The sequence below is a fragment of the Hordeum vulgare genome, chromosome 3H, assembly GCF_904849725.1.
Source record: "Hordeum vulgare subsp. vulgare chromosome 3H, MorexV3_pseudomolecules_assembly, whole genome shotgun sequence".
NCBI lineage: Eukaryota > Viridiplantae > Streptophyta > Magnoliopsida > Poales > Poaceae > Hordeum > Hordeum vulgare.
In genome coordinates this window covers 576,310,611-576,325,270 of record NC_058520.1, presented here as the reverse complement: position 1 = coordinate 576,325,270, position 14,660 = coordinate 576,310,611, and the positions used below count along the sequence as shown (strand labels likewise).

Here is a 14,660-nt window from a genome sequence, read left to right as displayed (position 1 = left end):
GAATCACATATCGTCGTCTTTGGTGCTCAAACCATAAGTAGCCCTCATCATGGATTCATAAGGCAATCTTATTTTCTTTCTAGGAAAGTGTTCCATGCCCTTCCTTAAAGGAAATTGAAATCTAATATTCCCTTCTTTCATATCGATGATAGCACCGATAGTCCTTAAGAAAGGTCTACCAAGAATAATAGGGCATGTAGGATTGCAATCAATGTCAAGCACAATGAAATCCACGGGTACATAGTTCCTATTTGCAATAATAAGAACATCATTGATCCTTCCCATGGGTTTCTTGATAGTAGAATCAGCAAGATGCAAATTAAGAGAACACTCTTCAATCTCATTCAAACCCAGAATATCACATAAAGACTTTGGAATCGCGGAAACACTAGCACCCAAATCACACAAAGCATTGCACTCATAGTTTTTGATTTTGATTTTGATGGTAGGTTCCGAATCATCATGAAGCTTTCTAGGGATAGAGACTTCCAATTCAAGTTTCTCTTCAAGAGCTTTTATCATAGCTTCGACGATATGATCGGTAAAGGCTTTGTTTTGGCTATAAGCGTGTGGAGAGTTCAACATGGATTGCATCAAAGAAATGCATTCAATCAAGGAGCAGCTATCATAATTGAATTCCTTGAAATCCACGGTAGTAAATTCATTACTACCCAAAGTTTTAACGTCTTCTACTCCACTTTTAATGCTTTTAGCATCAAGATAGATGGACTCCGAATCATTGGGGCACTTTTCAACCAAAGTTATTCATATCCAGCCCCATAATCATTAGGTTTGACACAAGAAAACAAAGATTCAATGGGAGTCACACCAATCACTTTAAGATCTTCGTGATTCTCATCACGAGTTTCGGGTTTAGCAGCCATTTTATTGACTAAAGTAGCTTGCTTATCAGAAATCTGGCCCACTAGCTTTTCAAGACGAGCAAACTGGGAGTTCAGCGCAAGGAATTCTTTGGCCATATCATCAACTTCTCTACTCATAAAAGCCAGAAAAGAATTTTGCTCCTTCAGCTCTCTACGGAAGTAACTACTATAATCAAACTGTGTAGACATGAAGCCTTTAACACTCGTTTCAATCTCTTCTAACTTAGCAAAGCGAGCATCAAAATCCCTTAGTGGGGCCATACGGGCTTTAGTAGTCAAGCAAGCGCACAAGCAAACAAAAAGCAGGCGAGAAAAAGGGCGAACGAAAAAAGAAAATTGGTGAAGTGGGGGAGAGGAAAACAAGAGGCAACTGGCAAACAAAGTAAATGCAAGAGATGAGTTTGCGACACTTACTTGGATGAGTTCTTGACTTGATCTTCCTCCCCAGCAACAGCGCCAGAAATCCTTCTGCTACTTCTCAAACAACAGCGCCAGAAATTGACACGTTGACGGAGATTGGGCTTGCGTTGGTTTTTTCCCTTGAAGAGGAAAGGGTGATGCAGCACAGGAGCAGTAAGTATTTCCTCAGTTTGAGAACCAAGGTATCGATCCAGAAGGAGGGTCTCGTCAAGTCCAGAGTACCTGCGCAAACACAAACAAGCTTGCACCCAACGCTTCAAAGGGGTTGTCAATCCCTTCAAGATTGTTTGCAAAGTGAGATCTGAAGGCGGAAAGTGCAACGAGGTAAAAAGTGTAAGGCTGAAAATATGGTGTGGAGTAGACCCTGGGGCCATAGTGTTCACTAGAGGCTTCTCTAAAAATAGCAAGTATTACGGTGGGTGAACAAATTACTGTCGAGCAATTGATAGAGTCGCGCAAAGTCTTGACGATATCTAAGGCAATGATCTAGCATATAGGCATCACGTCCGAGACAAGTAGACCGATACTTTCTGCATCTACTACTATTACTCCACACATCTACTGCTATCCAGCATGCATCTAGTGTATTGAGTTCATGACGAACAGAGTATCGCTTTAAGAAAGATGACATTATGTAGAGGGATAATCTCAAACCAATGATGAAAACCCCATCTTTTTACCCTTGATGGCAACAATATGATACGTGCCTCGCTACCCCTTCTGTCACTGGGTGAGGTCACCGCATGGTATGAACCCAAAACCAAGCACTTCTCTCATTGTAAGAATCATAGATCTAGTTGGCCAAACAAAACCCACAACTTGAAGAGAATTACAAGGATATGAAATCATGCATAAGAGAGATCAGAAGAAACTCAAATAAGATTCATAAATAATCTGATCATAAATCCACAATTCATCGGATCTCGACAAACACACCGCAAAAGAAGATTACATCGGATAGATCTCCATGAAGATCATGGAGAACTTTGTATTGAAGATCCAAGAGAGAGAAGAAGCCATCTAGTTACTAGCTATGGACCCGTAGGTCTATGGTGAACTACTCATGCATCATCGGAGAGGTCATGGTGTTGATGGAGAAGCCTTCCGTATCCGAATCCCCCCTCCGGCAGGGCACCAGGACGTGCCCCGGATGGGATCTTGCGGAGACAGAAGCTTGCGGCGGCGGAAAAGTGATTACGATGCTCCCCTGATTTTTTGGGGAATATTTGGGAATTTATAGGTGCAAGATCTAGGTCAGGGGACCTCCAGGGGGCCCACAAGCCTGGATGGCGCGGCCCCCCTTGGCCGCGGGGTGGGGGTTTATGGGGCCCCTGGGGCTCTTCTGGCTTGGCCCCCAAGCTCTCCGATCTTCTTCCGTTCCAAAAAAAATCTTTTCGGGGATTTTCTTCCGTTTGGACTCCATTTCAAAATCTTCTCTGAAAGGGGTCAAAAACATGGAAAAAACAAGAACTCTCACTTGGCACCGAGTTAAGAAGTTAGTCCCAGAAAATAAATAAAAGGCATGCAAAACATCCAAAGTTTGACAAGATAATAGCATGAAACCATAAAAAATTATAGATACGTTGGAGACGTATAAGGTTACTTTCTCCAATTCGCCGGTGATGTGATTCGTGGCGCCGCTGTCGACATACCAGTTTGTGTCAACGTCGTAGGAGCCCTCCGCAGCTCCAGCTACGTGCTCATCCTGAGAGAATTCATCACCGTCTTCATCAAACCGGTACCAGCAATCTTTTGCGGAGTGTCCTCGTTTGCCGCAGATTTGGCATCGGACCATGTCCGAGCGAGAGCGGTTGTTGGAGTCGCGCCGACCTCTGTTGAGCCTGCTGCCGTTGTTGTTCTTGTGGCGGTCATTGCCGCCGTTGCCACCGTTGAAGCCCCTGCCCTTGCTGGTGCGAGGGGGCGCGATGGCCACCACGACCACCTCGACCGTCGGTGGCCGCGTTTGCCGAGGACTTGAATCCACTGCCCGCACCGGAGCCTTGGAAGAGGGCCACCCTTTGATCGAAGTTCTCATCTGAGCGAACAACTCGTCAAGGGTGACAGGAACGGTGCGTGCATCGAGGGCGGGCACAATGGGCTGATACTCCATGTCGAGGGCGTTGACGATGTAGGAGATCAGCTCGTCATCCGGCAGTGGTTTTCCTGCCGCAGCGAGCTCGTCGGCGAGGCTTCTCATGTGGGCGAAGAAGGAGGACACATATTGCGCCCCCTTCTGTGCATTGGTGAGGGCTGCCCGGATGTTGTTGACACGGGACAGCGACGTTGACGAGAACACGCTTGCCAACGCTGCCCAGAGCTCATGTGCATGGCTAATGGAGGTAACCTGCACGAGTGTCTCTTTGGAGAGATTGTTGAGAAGATAGCCAAGTACCTGCTGATCTTCTCTGATCCAGATGGTATGAAGAGGGTTGGGGATGGTTTCCTCCTTGCCATCCTTGTCCTTGCTGACGACGACTTTGGCCGGCTCCGGTATGCTTCCATCCACGTAACCGAAGACACCAGCTCCACGAAGCTGCGGCGCAATCTGGGTGCGCCACAGGATGTAGTTGCTGCAAGTGAGACGCTCGGTGATTTGGCCGGTGAGGATGGGAGTGGAGGTGCTGGAGGAGGCCATGGCGGCAAGGGAGGTTCTAGCGCTAGATGGGAAGAGCGAGGCTTTGATTACCATGTGAGAACGTCGTACCCAGCCTTGGTCGACGGTTGTATGTTAAATAGAGGGTTCGCAACACCCTAAGATAGTGTTACAACGTTTGAGTTACATCTTGAAGAACAAGAGATAAGAGAGATAGAGATATTCGGTTTGAAGGAGATTACAACCATTTAAACTAACTCTATCTTATCTATCTATCTTGCGGTACAAGAGATCTCTCACGTGTGCTAATATTGTTTAACACTCATGACATAATACAATAACTTATAGTCGAACCGTAATCATTAGATCACCATTGTGAGAATAACTAATCATATCTGAGGTTCCACCTAGTCTTACATGGCATCCACATGATAAATAATCAAAATCAAGTCAAGTCAATGAAAGTTCCAAGCATGATCTACAAATAAAAGAAGAAGATAAATAAAAGGCGAAAAGACCAAAACCCAAATAAAGAAGCCCAATAACAGGAAAGATGGATGTGCTAGTTCACTATAGGGACCATACACCACTCCTCCTCCTCCTAGTTCGATATGGATTCATGAGTCATGAATCTTCTCACCTATCATGTAGATCGGTCCCAAGGCTGGGTATCGGGATCCCTCTTCCGAAGCTTCCCTGTCTCGACATTTTGTGTACTCTCAACAAGGCTTAGGGTGAACATTTTGAATGTACATAAAGCTTCCTTTTTTGTGTGTGGCTTTTCGAGTACTATATAAAAACTTCACAATTTCATCGCCTATCCCCCCCCCCCCCCCTGCGGTCAAAAGTTTTACTCCTGTATAAAAACTTCACTGCTCATTCAAATCGTGATCTGCTTTATAACTAGACTTATATAAGAATCATAATGGGTGTTGGTGGCATCTACCCTCCTGTCTTGCGGCAAGCAAGCAACACAGCATCTGTACAAAGCAGCAGTAGGAAAACGGAAGCACCAAGAACCGGAGAAGAGGGGAAAGCATCAGCTGCAGTGCGGCCACCGCAAAACGCGTCGCCTTTGGCTTTTCTCCGCTCGGCTTCTCCAGCCTTCCTCTTTGCTTTCGGCCACAACTACGCGAAAGAGCGGCCCTAGCTGGAGGCTGGAGGCTGGAGCCCCCTCTCACGCTGTAAAGCCACAGAAAAAAGCGGCGGCAGTACGTACTCTGTTCAGTTCTTGTACCCTTCCTTAGCGCGCAAGCAGGGTATGCATTCCTTCCTTCTCCCCTCGTCGACGCAGCCACCGCCAAGCAACCTCGTTACATATGCGCCGTTCCTCCGTCTACTCTACCCCCCATCGTTCTACCAAACTCGTCGGCCGGTGAGGCCATACATACCTACACACACACACACACAGTTCGGATCAGAGGTCAGAGCACGTGCACCGTTAGATAGCTGGAGCCTGGAGGCCGGCGGCGAGAGGATCGGTAGCCATGAACGGGGGCATCGGGGGCACGGCGGACGGGGCGCCTCACCCGAGCACGGACTGGGGCCCGATCATCGTGGCGGTGATCCTGTTCGTGCTGCTGTCGCCGGGGCTGCTGTTCCAGCTGCCGGCCAGGACCCGGGTGGTGGAGCTCGGCAACATGGCCACCAGCGCCATCGCCATCCTCGTCCACGCCGTCATCTTCTTCTGCATCCTCACACTCGTCGTCGTCGCCATCGGTGTACACGTATACGCCGCCTAGCTATCTCATACAGTACTGCAGGTCAAGATGTTTTTTTTTTCTTTCTTCACTGCTGCCTGTCCTGTCCCTGTTTTGATTCGGCCGGCTGTAAACTGCAGAAACACTGCTAGCTGAAGACACTACGTATATACTCTATGTTCTTTCACGAGGAATTAGTTGCTTGTAATTACTTCTCTGTGTCTGTAGTTGATGAAATGCCTTTGAAATTGATTCGGGCAGAACCGTCTGCAACAACTATTCACCGAATCAGCGTACTCTTCAAGGGCTCCTCTACTTCAGTTTTTTTTGTTTTTTTTGTTAAAGAGCACTAGTACAAATGCCCGTGCGTTGCACCGGGCTAGAAAAAAGTGTAAAACCTAATTGTTTTGCCATTATGCGTCATTAATTTTAATAAATGTTAATTATAATGTTAAATGTAAAACATCTATTTTTGAACGGAAGAAGTTTTTTTTTAAGTTTTAAAATATAGACGGAAGAAGTTTTCTTTAAAGTTTTAAAATATAATGTAATGCTTACATAAAAATTGTTTTAGAAACTGAAACAATGTTGCTGGAAGTTTAATACAACAATATTTGACCTTTGAATTGCTAAGCTTAAAAAAGTGCTGCTCCAGAGAGGAAACCACGTCTATAGAAAGCCATTAAACAGTAACAGTAGGGGAAAAACTATTTCTACCCAAGTTAAGCGATATTAAACAAATGCACCATATTCTTGATTTAAAACAGTTGTAATATTCATCTAGTTCCTTTTCAGTTTCATAGATTAAAAAAATCCCAGGCCTGAAAGTAAGTTTTTTCCAGTTCAACACAACTTAAAATAATGGTCATGCAGTTAAAACATTAAAACATTCTTACCAGTAATTGTTTGCAGGTTTCAGGAGGCAACTGATAGTTCTCAACTGGAGTTATGATGACATGAAGATCAACAATCGTTGCCCCCTATAAATTAGCAATCCATGATTATAAGTCAAATCCCCAGAGAGCAATGAGATGAAATATCACCAAAGTAAAAAAGTTTCAAGAGCTCGAACGTACTGAGAGAGGCACAGTAGTGTGTGCTCCTTGCGAGTCCTTGAATGTCACGTACGCAAGTTGTGACCAATCAGTTTCACTGATGAAAACACGAGCAAATATTTAAGAAACACTCTTCCGCTCCAATGAAAACAGACGCTGCAATAAGTAATTAACACATGCAGTGCCTATGAACGTGGCCTGGGAAGCTACGATGTAGATCAATGGTACTTAAAAATAGAGAGAATCATCAATCCGTTGAGTATGTGCTACCTAATCGATTTAGCCTGTTTCATATCAATTAATTGATGTTGTTGGACGATATGGAGAATTAAGCATAGTCGATCTGAACAGAATCAATCAGATGCGAGTTAATCTACCCAACTTCATATCAGTTGATGACTGTTGCACATCTGTACTGGGAGCCAAATCTAATAAATCTGGACAGGGTCGATCTAGCGTGCCGTACATTGAGATCGTGTGTCTAAGCACCAGTATACAAAGCTTACCCACAAATTTTTGGACGTGTGCATCATGAAAAGAAATTTGGGCCACCGTGGTGCAGGCTCGCAAGAAAGGCCCGTGTGCAATGAGGCGCTTTTATTTAGGAGATCTATGCGAGGTGAATCAGGCACTACTGCAGAAGCGCAGGGAACCCATGATCAATTGCTTGCCATCACGTGTATCCTGACCTCTCCATCTCCTCCTTCTATCGAACACCGGCACTACTCCCTGAACCCACGTCCTCCTCATCCTCTACCCTCTACACTCCAATCTTAGAACCTTAGCACCCATGGCCCTCTCGTCCTTCGCACTTGTGCATCTCACTCTAAGCACTGGGCTTGAGATGGACTCAATAACCTGGAAAAGGAGCGATTTTTGCAGCTGCAGGACATGGCGAATGAGGACCAGATTGAAGGGAGGTAGGAAAAGAGGATGGCGCCGTCGGGGTCCAACCCGCTGCACAACCTGCGATGAGCAGTCGCCGTTCCTGCTCGATCGCTCGCCGATGCATGTATGGATTCGACGAGGTTTTCTGCTCTGCTCTGCTATTACCTCTTCTTCGTATGATCGATTGCACTTGCACGTGATGATGTATACTACCACAACATATAGTACCATATTATACGTATTACTTCTTCAGGTTGGTTGCATTGCATGTCTAACAATTGTACTGTACATACCGCACAAGGCTCATCGATCGTCTGTCATGTTCAAGCACCAAGGCTTTGTGGAGATGTATTGGTGCCTGGACAGAATTGTTTCTACTGTATCCAAGTAAAATCCTTCATTCAGAAGGCTGAAGCTATCGGAAATTTGCTTCTCATTTCCTACAAGAAAATAGCCAAAGCTCTGTATTCTTTTACCATCTCAAACAAGAACCAATCGAGTTCTCCTCTATACTCTCACATTGGACTGCTCATCTATTCCATGCATTGTCACACCACACGATTAGGGAGTTGTGGTGTGCAAAGGAACAAATTAACGCCTTTTGTTCCACTTCAGAATTTCACGATACCAGTAGTACATAGGAAGAAACTACTCCTAGTTGACATGTAAATCAAGACCACACTGGGCAAGCGGGCATCATCAGCTGAGTGACACAACAGTTAGTTTCAAGTGTGTTTCCCTTTTTGCTGTTGTCTCTTGTGCTGAGAAGAAACGGAATGAAAGCCAATGATATCAAGGAGGAAACATACGAAGACCCTGACTGACATTCTCCATGCCTGTCCTACCTTAAAATCATGGTGTCTTAGAATCAGCCATCGTCGTCCCCGCTGCCGAAAGTGCGCCGCGAGCAATCCAACCGCTGCAGTCAAAGCCAAACGACCAACACTAATTATGCAGCCTCTACTAATTAATCACACGCGTCAGTTTATTCCCTTCGACCGGGAACGAGACAAGGGCAGACAGCAGAGCCGCAGTACATATTCCAGAGTGACACGAGGAGGAAGAGAACAGAGCTGAGCTAGCTACATAGCCAAACAAAGCAAACCAAACCGCTGCTGTCCTACTGATGTGAAAATACCTCTGCTAGTAGGTTTGATGAAACTATGGATAGTGCTAGTCCTTGGCTCCGGCCGGCTCGTCGACGACGACGGTGATCCTGCCCTCGTCGAGCAGGCTGTAGAACTCGCGGGTGCGGCGCTGGTTGCTCCAGTGGTGAAGCTTCCACAGGTACCCTGCGAGGAGCCCCAAGCTCATCCCGTATCCAGACCCTGGCGCGTACGAATTCATCCCCTGCAAACTCCAGCCGCCGTCGCAGCTCCGCCCCCGGCCGTCGCGTTGACCCGATTAGAGGCAGAGTCGATCTAGGGAAGACCGGCGGGTTAGCGGAAAGGAGAGGTCGTGGGGAGGGTGAGAGGATGCATCGAGCCGAGGCCATGGGGAGGGGGAGAGGATGCGCCAGGGCGAGGCCGTGGGGAGGGGAAGAGGATGCGTCGGGAGAGACCCACCTCGACGCCGGTGACCCCCGTCGGTGAGGATCTCCTCCACCGCCACTCCCAGCTAACGAGGGCGGGGCCGAAGGAGACGACGGGGTTCGTGGACGCGCCGAAGAAGGCGTCGTCGACCAGGATGTTGGCGCTGACGATGAAGCCGATGGCGATGGGCGTGATGGTGCCCAGGCTGCCCTTCTTCGGGTCCACGGCGATGGCGTACACCGTGTACACCAGCCCGAAGGTCATGACGATCTCGAGGACCACCGCCTCCTACGCGCCGATGCCGGTCAGCCCGAAGGTGCCGGTGGGGAGCTCGCCGGTGGGAAGCGGCGAGAAGGCCCCTGCGACGGGAATGGATAAGCCAGGGAGGGGGGTTATGTAAATCTGAAACGTTTTTAACTTAGAAATGTACTGCGGGTTGAATACCGGAAAAGTGAGGGGTGTTTTTGCAAAAATGCCACGACGGACGCGAAGGACGACAGAAGCGCTCCGCGCTTTATTATTAGGGGAGAATACTGATGCGGTAATCTTGGAAAGTGCTACCGGGGATTATAAGAAACATACGAGTCCTTCAAAACAAATTTAGGGCCTGTTCTGAACTCCTCCACTTCACGCTTCTCCAACTCTAGGCGTGAAGCCACAGAGAATGTGTGAGCTCCGCGGAGTTAGCTTCACGAAGCGTGCTAGCCTGCAATGCAGACTGTTAAAGCCGCTAAAGCCCAACTTCACGAAATGAAGAAGTGAGGAGTCATTATTACGAGGGGATGCCATCGTGAAGTTGGAAAAACAATTCGTCAAACCGTAGTTTAAAACACCGAACCGAAAATCAAACCGAAAAGGTTTTCGGTTCAGGTTTTTACCAATCAAATCGTCTGTTCATCGGTTCGATTGTCGGTTTTTTAAGCAATAGAATTATAAATATTGACAAATAGTAAAATGAAATTATTTTCATAGTGAGCAACAAAGTAACATAGTTGAGTTGGTTATTAGGAAGTGTGCAAGCCTCGTGTACTACTCACACAACCTTGGATTGAATCCCACTTCTCCTAATTTCTACTCCCTCCGTCCCATAATTCTTGTCTTAGCTTTGTCTAGATATGAATGTATCTAAATACTAAAACTTAACTAGATACATTCATATCTAAACAAATCTAAAATAAGAATTTTAGGACGGAGGGAGTATTAAAATATTTTTCTGACTTCCCCCGTTCACTGTTTTTTCGTCGGTTTTCCAGAAAAACCGGCCGGTTAGACTGGGTTTTTTTCCGGTTCGTTTGCTGTATGGTCTTATTAGCTTACAAAACCGATGAGACCACCGATTTCAGTTTTTTCTGTTTCGATCGTCGGTCCGGTCTGGTTTTTTAAACTAGGCGTGAAACAATTCCCCCGACACTGTGGGGCACAGGTGGAGCTCTCGATAGGGCAAGGTTGGATGCTCGTCCTACCTTGATTTTCTTCGATCCATTTTACGTATGTATGTATAGGCTTATCAAACGCCAAAAATCAAGGAAAAATAGAAACCGACTAAGAACTTGGTGTGTCACCTGTCTTTGGGCCAAACCTACCTTATCGGGTTCAATGTCAAGATGATATGCCGACACGGTCTTTTAAAGATGCTCATAGAAGTAGGATATACGCATGTATGTTTATAAAAATAAGTGTATGCATGTATATATAAACATCTTTGTGTGTACTATGTTAAAACAAAGGTCACACGGGAGGTGCGATTGATCATGTCCGTCCAAGTCCCGAGTCAATCCCAAGTCACGCAGCAAAAGTCACGCAACATTTTATAATAGTATCTGTGCATTTTAAAAAAATGAGAACACAGGAATCTCCCATGTCTTATTTTTATAGAAGATGAGAAGACTTGAAACCAGGCCGGCGACAACAACCTTTGTGCTGTCCACCACTCCATCCAGAAGAGCTTCTCGTATCTATGCATTTTAGTGTGTATGGATTACTGGTTTTGCATTGAATTTTTTTATGTTTCATGAACCGCCCCATCTTCATTTGTTTCCTCCTCCGTCATTGTATGGAGTGCTAGTCCCGTTTCTATTCTGTGTGAGTGCACGTGGCCAATCCTCCTTCATAGAAGGATACAACGTGGATGCATCCGGGCGGCCTCCAGCCGGCCCAAACTGGTGCCCAACAGGCCAATAGCCTTCTAGTTGGGCCAAATCAGTGGGAGAAGCTACAAACATTGTCAAGCAAATGGAATCGTCTTTTTCGGTGGATCGCCACGTGTAGCTAGGGATCTTACCAGACATTGCCTTTATTCCGGATGTCTTGAGCTTTGAATAAAACCCAAAGTTACCCTTCAAGAAAAAGCAAATGGAATCGTTAGGTGAAATTCGAAGCTAGCTCTTCAAGCTGATTTTGTGAAGTTTAGGAACTTGGGAGAGGTTTAGAACATACCCTTAGAGTTAAAGTTTCATCTTGTACCATATATTTTGCGACATAATGACATGTCGGGCCGGGTTGTACTTTTTGTTGGGGAACGTCGCATGGGAAACAAAAAATTTCCTACGCGCACGAAGACCTATCATGGTGATGTCCATCTACGAGAGGGGATGTTCGATCTACGTACCCTTGTAGACCGCACAGCAGAAGCGTTAAGAAACGCGGTTGATGTAGTGGAACGTCCTCACGTCCCTCGATCCGCCCCGCGAACCGTCCCGCGATCAGTCCCGCGATCTAGTGCCGAACGGACGGCACCTCCGCGTTCAGCACACGTACAGCTCGACGATGATCTCGGCCTTCTTGATCCAGCAAGAGAGACGGAGAGGTAGATGAGTTCTCCGGCAGCGTGACGGCGCTCCGGAGGTTGGTGGTGATCTTATCTCAGCAGGGCTCCGCCCGAGCTCCGCAGAAACGCGATCTAGAGGTAAAACCGTGGAGATATGTGGTCGGGCTGCCGTGGCAAAAGTTGTATCAAATCAGCCCTAAAACCTCCGTATATATAGGGGGAAGAGGGGGAGCCTTGCCTTGGGGTCCAAGGACCCCCAAGGACTTCGGCCGAGCCAAGGGGGGCAACCCTCCCCTTCCAAACCGAGTCCAACTAGGTTTGGAAGGAGGAGTCCTTCCCCCTTTTCCCACCTCCTCTTTTTTTTCTCTTTGATTTTCTTCCTATGGCTCATAGGGCCTTCTTGGGTTGTCCCACCAGCCCACTAAGGGCTGGTCCGCCACCCCCAAGGCCTATGGGCTTCCCCGGGGTGGGTTGCCCCCCCGGTGAACACCCGGAACCCATTCGTCATTCCCGGTAACTCCGAAAACCTTCCGGTAATCAAATGAGGTCATCCTATATATCAATCTTCGTTTCCGGACCATTTCGGAAACCCTCGTGACGTCCGTGATCTCATCCGGGACTCCGAACAACATTCGATAACCAACCATATAACTCAAATACGCATAAAACAACGTCTAACCTTAAGTGTGCAGACCCTGTGGGTTCGAGAACTATGTAGACATGACCCGAGAGACTCCTCGGTCAATATACAATAGCGGGACCTGGATGCCCATATTGGATCCTACATATTCTACGAAGATCTTATCGTTTGAACCTCAGTGCCAAGGATTCATATAATCCCGTATGTCATTCCCTTTGTCCTTCGGTATGTTACTTGCCCGAGATTCGATCGTCAGTATCCGCATACCTATTTCAATCTCGTTTACCGGCAAGTCTCTTTACTCGTTCCGTAATACAAGATCCCGCAACTTACACTAAGTCACATTGCTTGCAAGGCTTGTGTGTGATGTTGTATTACCGAGTGGGCCCCGAGATACCTCTCTGTCACCCGAAGTGACAAATCCCAGTCTCGATCCATACTAACTCAACGAACACCTTCGGAGATACCTGTAGAGCATCTTTATAGTCACCCAGTTACGTTGCGACGTTTGATACACACAAAGTATTCCTCCGGTGTCAGTGAGTTATATGATCTCATGGTCATAGGAACAAATACTTGACACGCAGAAAACAGTAGCAACAGAATGACACGATCAACATGCTACGTCTATTAGTTTGGGTCTAGTCCATCACGTGATTCTCATAATGACGTCATCCAGTTATCAAGCAACAACACCTTGTTCATAATCAGAAGACACTGACTATCTTTGATCAACTGGCTAGCCAACTAGAGGCTTGCTAGGGACAGTGTTTTGTCTATGTATCCACACATGTATATAAGTCTTCATTCAATACAATTATAGCATGGATAATAAACGATTATCTTGATACAGGAATTATAATAATAACTATATTTATTATTGCCTCTAGGGCATAATTCCAACAGTCTCCCACTTGCACTAGAGTCAATAATCTAGCCCTCACATCATCATGCGAATTACATTGTAATAAATGTAACACCCATACAGTTCTGGTGTTGATCATGCTTTGGCCGTGGAAGAGGTTTAGTCAGCGGGTCTGCTACATTCAGATCCGTGTGCACTTTGCATATATTTATGTCCTCCCCTTCGACGTAGTCGCGGATGAGGTTGAAGCGTCGTTTGATGTGTCTGGACTTCTTGTGAATCTGTGGTTCCTTTGCTAGGGCAATGGCACCCGTGTTGTCACAGAACAAGGTTATTGGATTCAGTGCGCTTGGCACCACTCCAAAATCCGTCATGAAGTGTTTCATTCAGACACCCTCCTTAGCCGCCTCCGATGTAGCCATGTACTCCGCTTCACATGTAGAATCTGCTACGACGCTCTGCTTGGAACTGCACCAGCTTATCGCACCCCCATTACGAATAAATACGTATCCGGTCTGCGACTTAGAGTCGTCCGGATCTGTGTCAAAGCTTGCATCAACGTAACCTTTTACGGCGAGCTCTTCGTCACCTCCATACACGAGAAACACCTCCTTAGTCCTTTTCAGGTACTTCAGGATATTCTTGACCGCTGTCCAGTGATCCACTCCTGGATTACTCTGGAACCTACCTGCCATACTTATGGCCAGGCTAATGTCCGGTCTAGTGCACAACATTGCATACATGATAGAACCTATGGCTGAAGCATAGGGGACGGAGCGCATATGCTCTCTATCCTCATCAGTTGCTGGGCACTGAGTCTTACTCAATCTCGTACCTTGTAAAACTGGCAAGAACCCCTTCTTGGACTGTTCCATTTTGAACCTCTTCAAAACTTTATCAAGGTATGTGCTTTGTGAAAGTCCTATCAGGCGTTTTGATCTATCCCTATAGATCTTAATGCCTAGAATGTAAGCAGCTTCTCCTAGGTCCTTCATAGAGAAACTTTTATTCAAGTAATCCTTTATGCTCTCCAAAAACTCTACGTTGTTTCCAATCAGCAATATGTCATCCACATATAATATTAGAAACGCCACAGAGCTCCCACTCACTTTCTTGTAAATACAAGATTCTCCAACCACTTGTATAAACCCAAATGCTTTGATCACCTCATCAAAGCGTTTGTTCCAACTCCGAGATGCTTGCACCAGTCCATAAATGGATCGTTGGAGCTTGCACACCTTGTTAGCATTCTTAGGATCGACAAAACCTTCGGGTTGCATCATATACAATTCTTCCTTAAGGAAACCGTTAAGGAA

At 46.4% G+C, this 14,660-nt stretch overlaps 2 protein-coding genes across 3 annotated transcripts; one reads left to right on the top strand and one right to left on the bottom strand.

The window, feature by feature from the left end:
* The first annotated feature begins 4,757 nt into the window (after positions 1 to 4,757).
* Positions 4,758 to 5,885, top strand: LOC123445259. The gene has a single exon (XM_045122224.1). It carries the CDS (start codon positions 5,385 to 5,387, stop codon positions 5,637 to 5,639), a length of 255 nt encoding a protein of 84 aa, XP_044978159.1. The 5' UTR covers positions 4,758 to 5,384; the 3' UTR covers positions 5,640 to 5,885.
* A 2,125-nt stretch (positions 5,886 to 8,010) lies between these two features.
* On the bottom strand, positions 8,011 to 9,596 carry LOC123445258 (aquaporin TIP1-1-like). Of its 2 annotated transcripts, none has more exons than XM_045122223.1 (2): positions 9,106 to 9,596; positions 8,011 to 8,459 (listed from the first exon to the last, which is right to left on the bottom strand). In XM_045122223.1, the coding sequence occupies exons 1-2, from the start codon at positions 9,334 to 9,336 to the stop codon at positions 8,409 to 8,411; spliced, it is 282 nt and encodes a 93-aa protein (XP_044978158.1). In that variant the 5' UTR covers positions 9,337 to 9,596; the 3' UTR covers positions 8,011 to 8,408. The 2 variants fall into 2 exon arrangements, with proteins under 2 accessions (XP_044978158.1, XP_044978157.1); XM_045122222.1 differs by lacking the exon at positions 8,011 to 8,459 and adding an exon at positions 8,508 to 8,961.
* Positions 9,597 to 14,660: the final 5,064 nt, after the last annotated feature.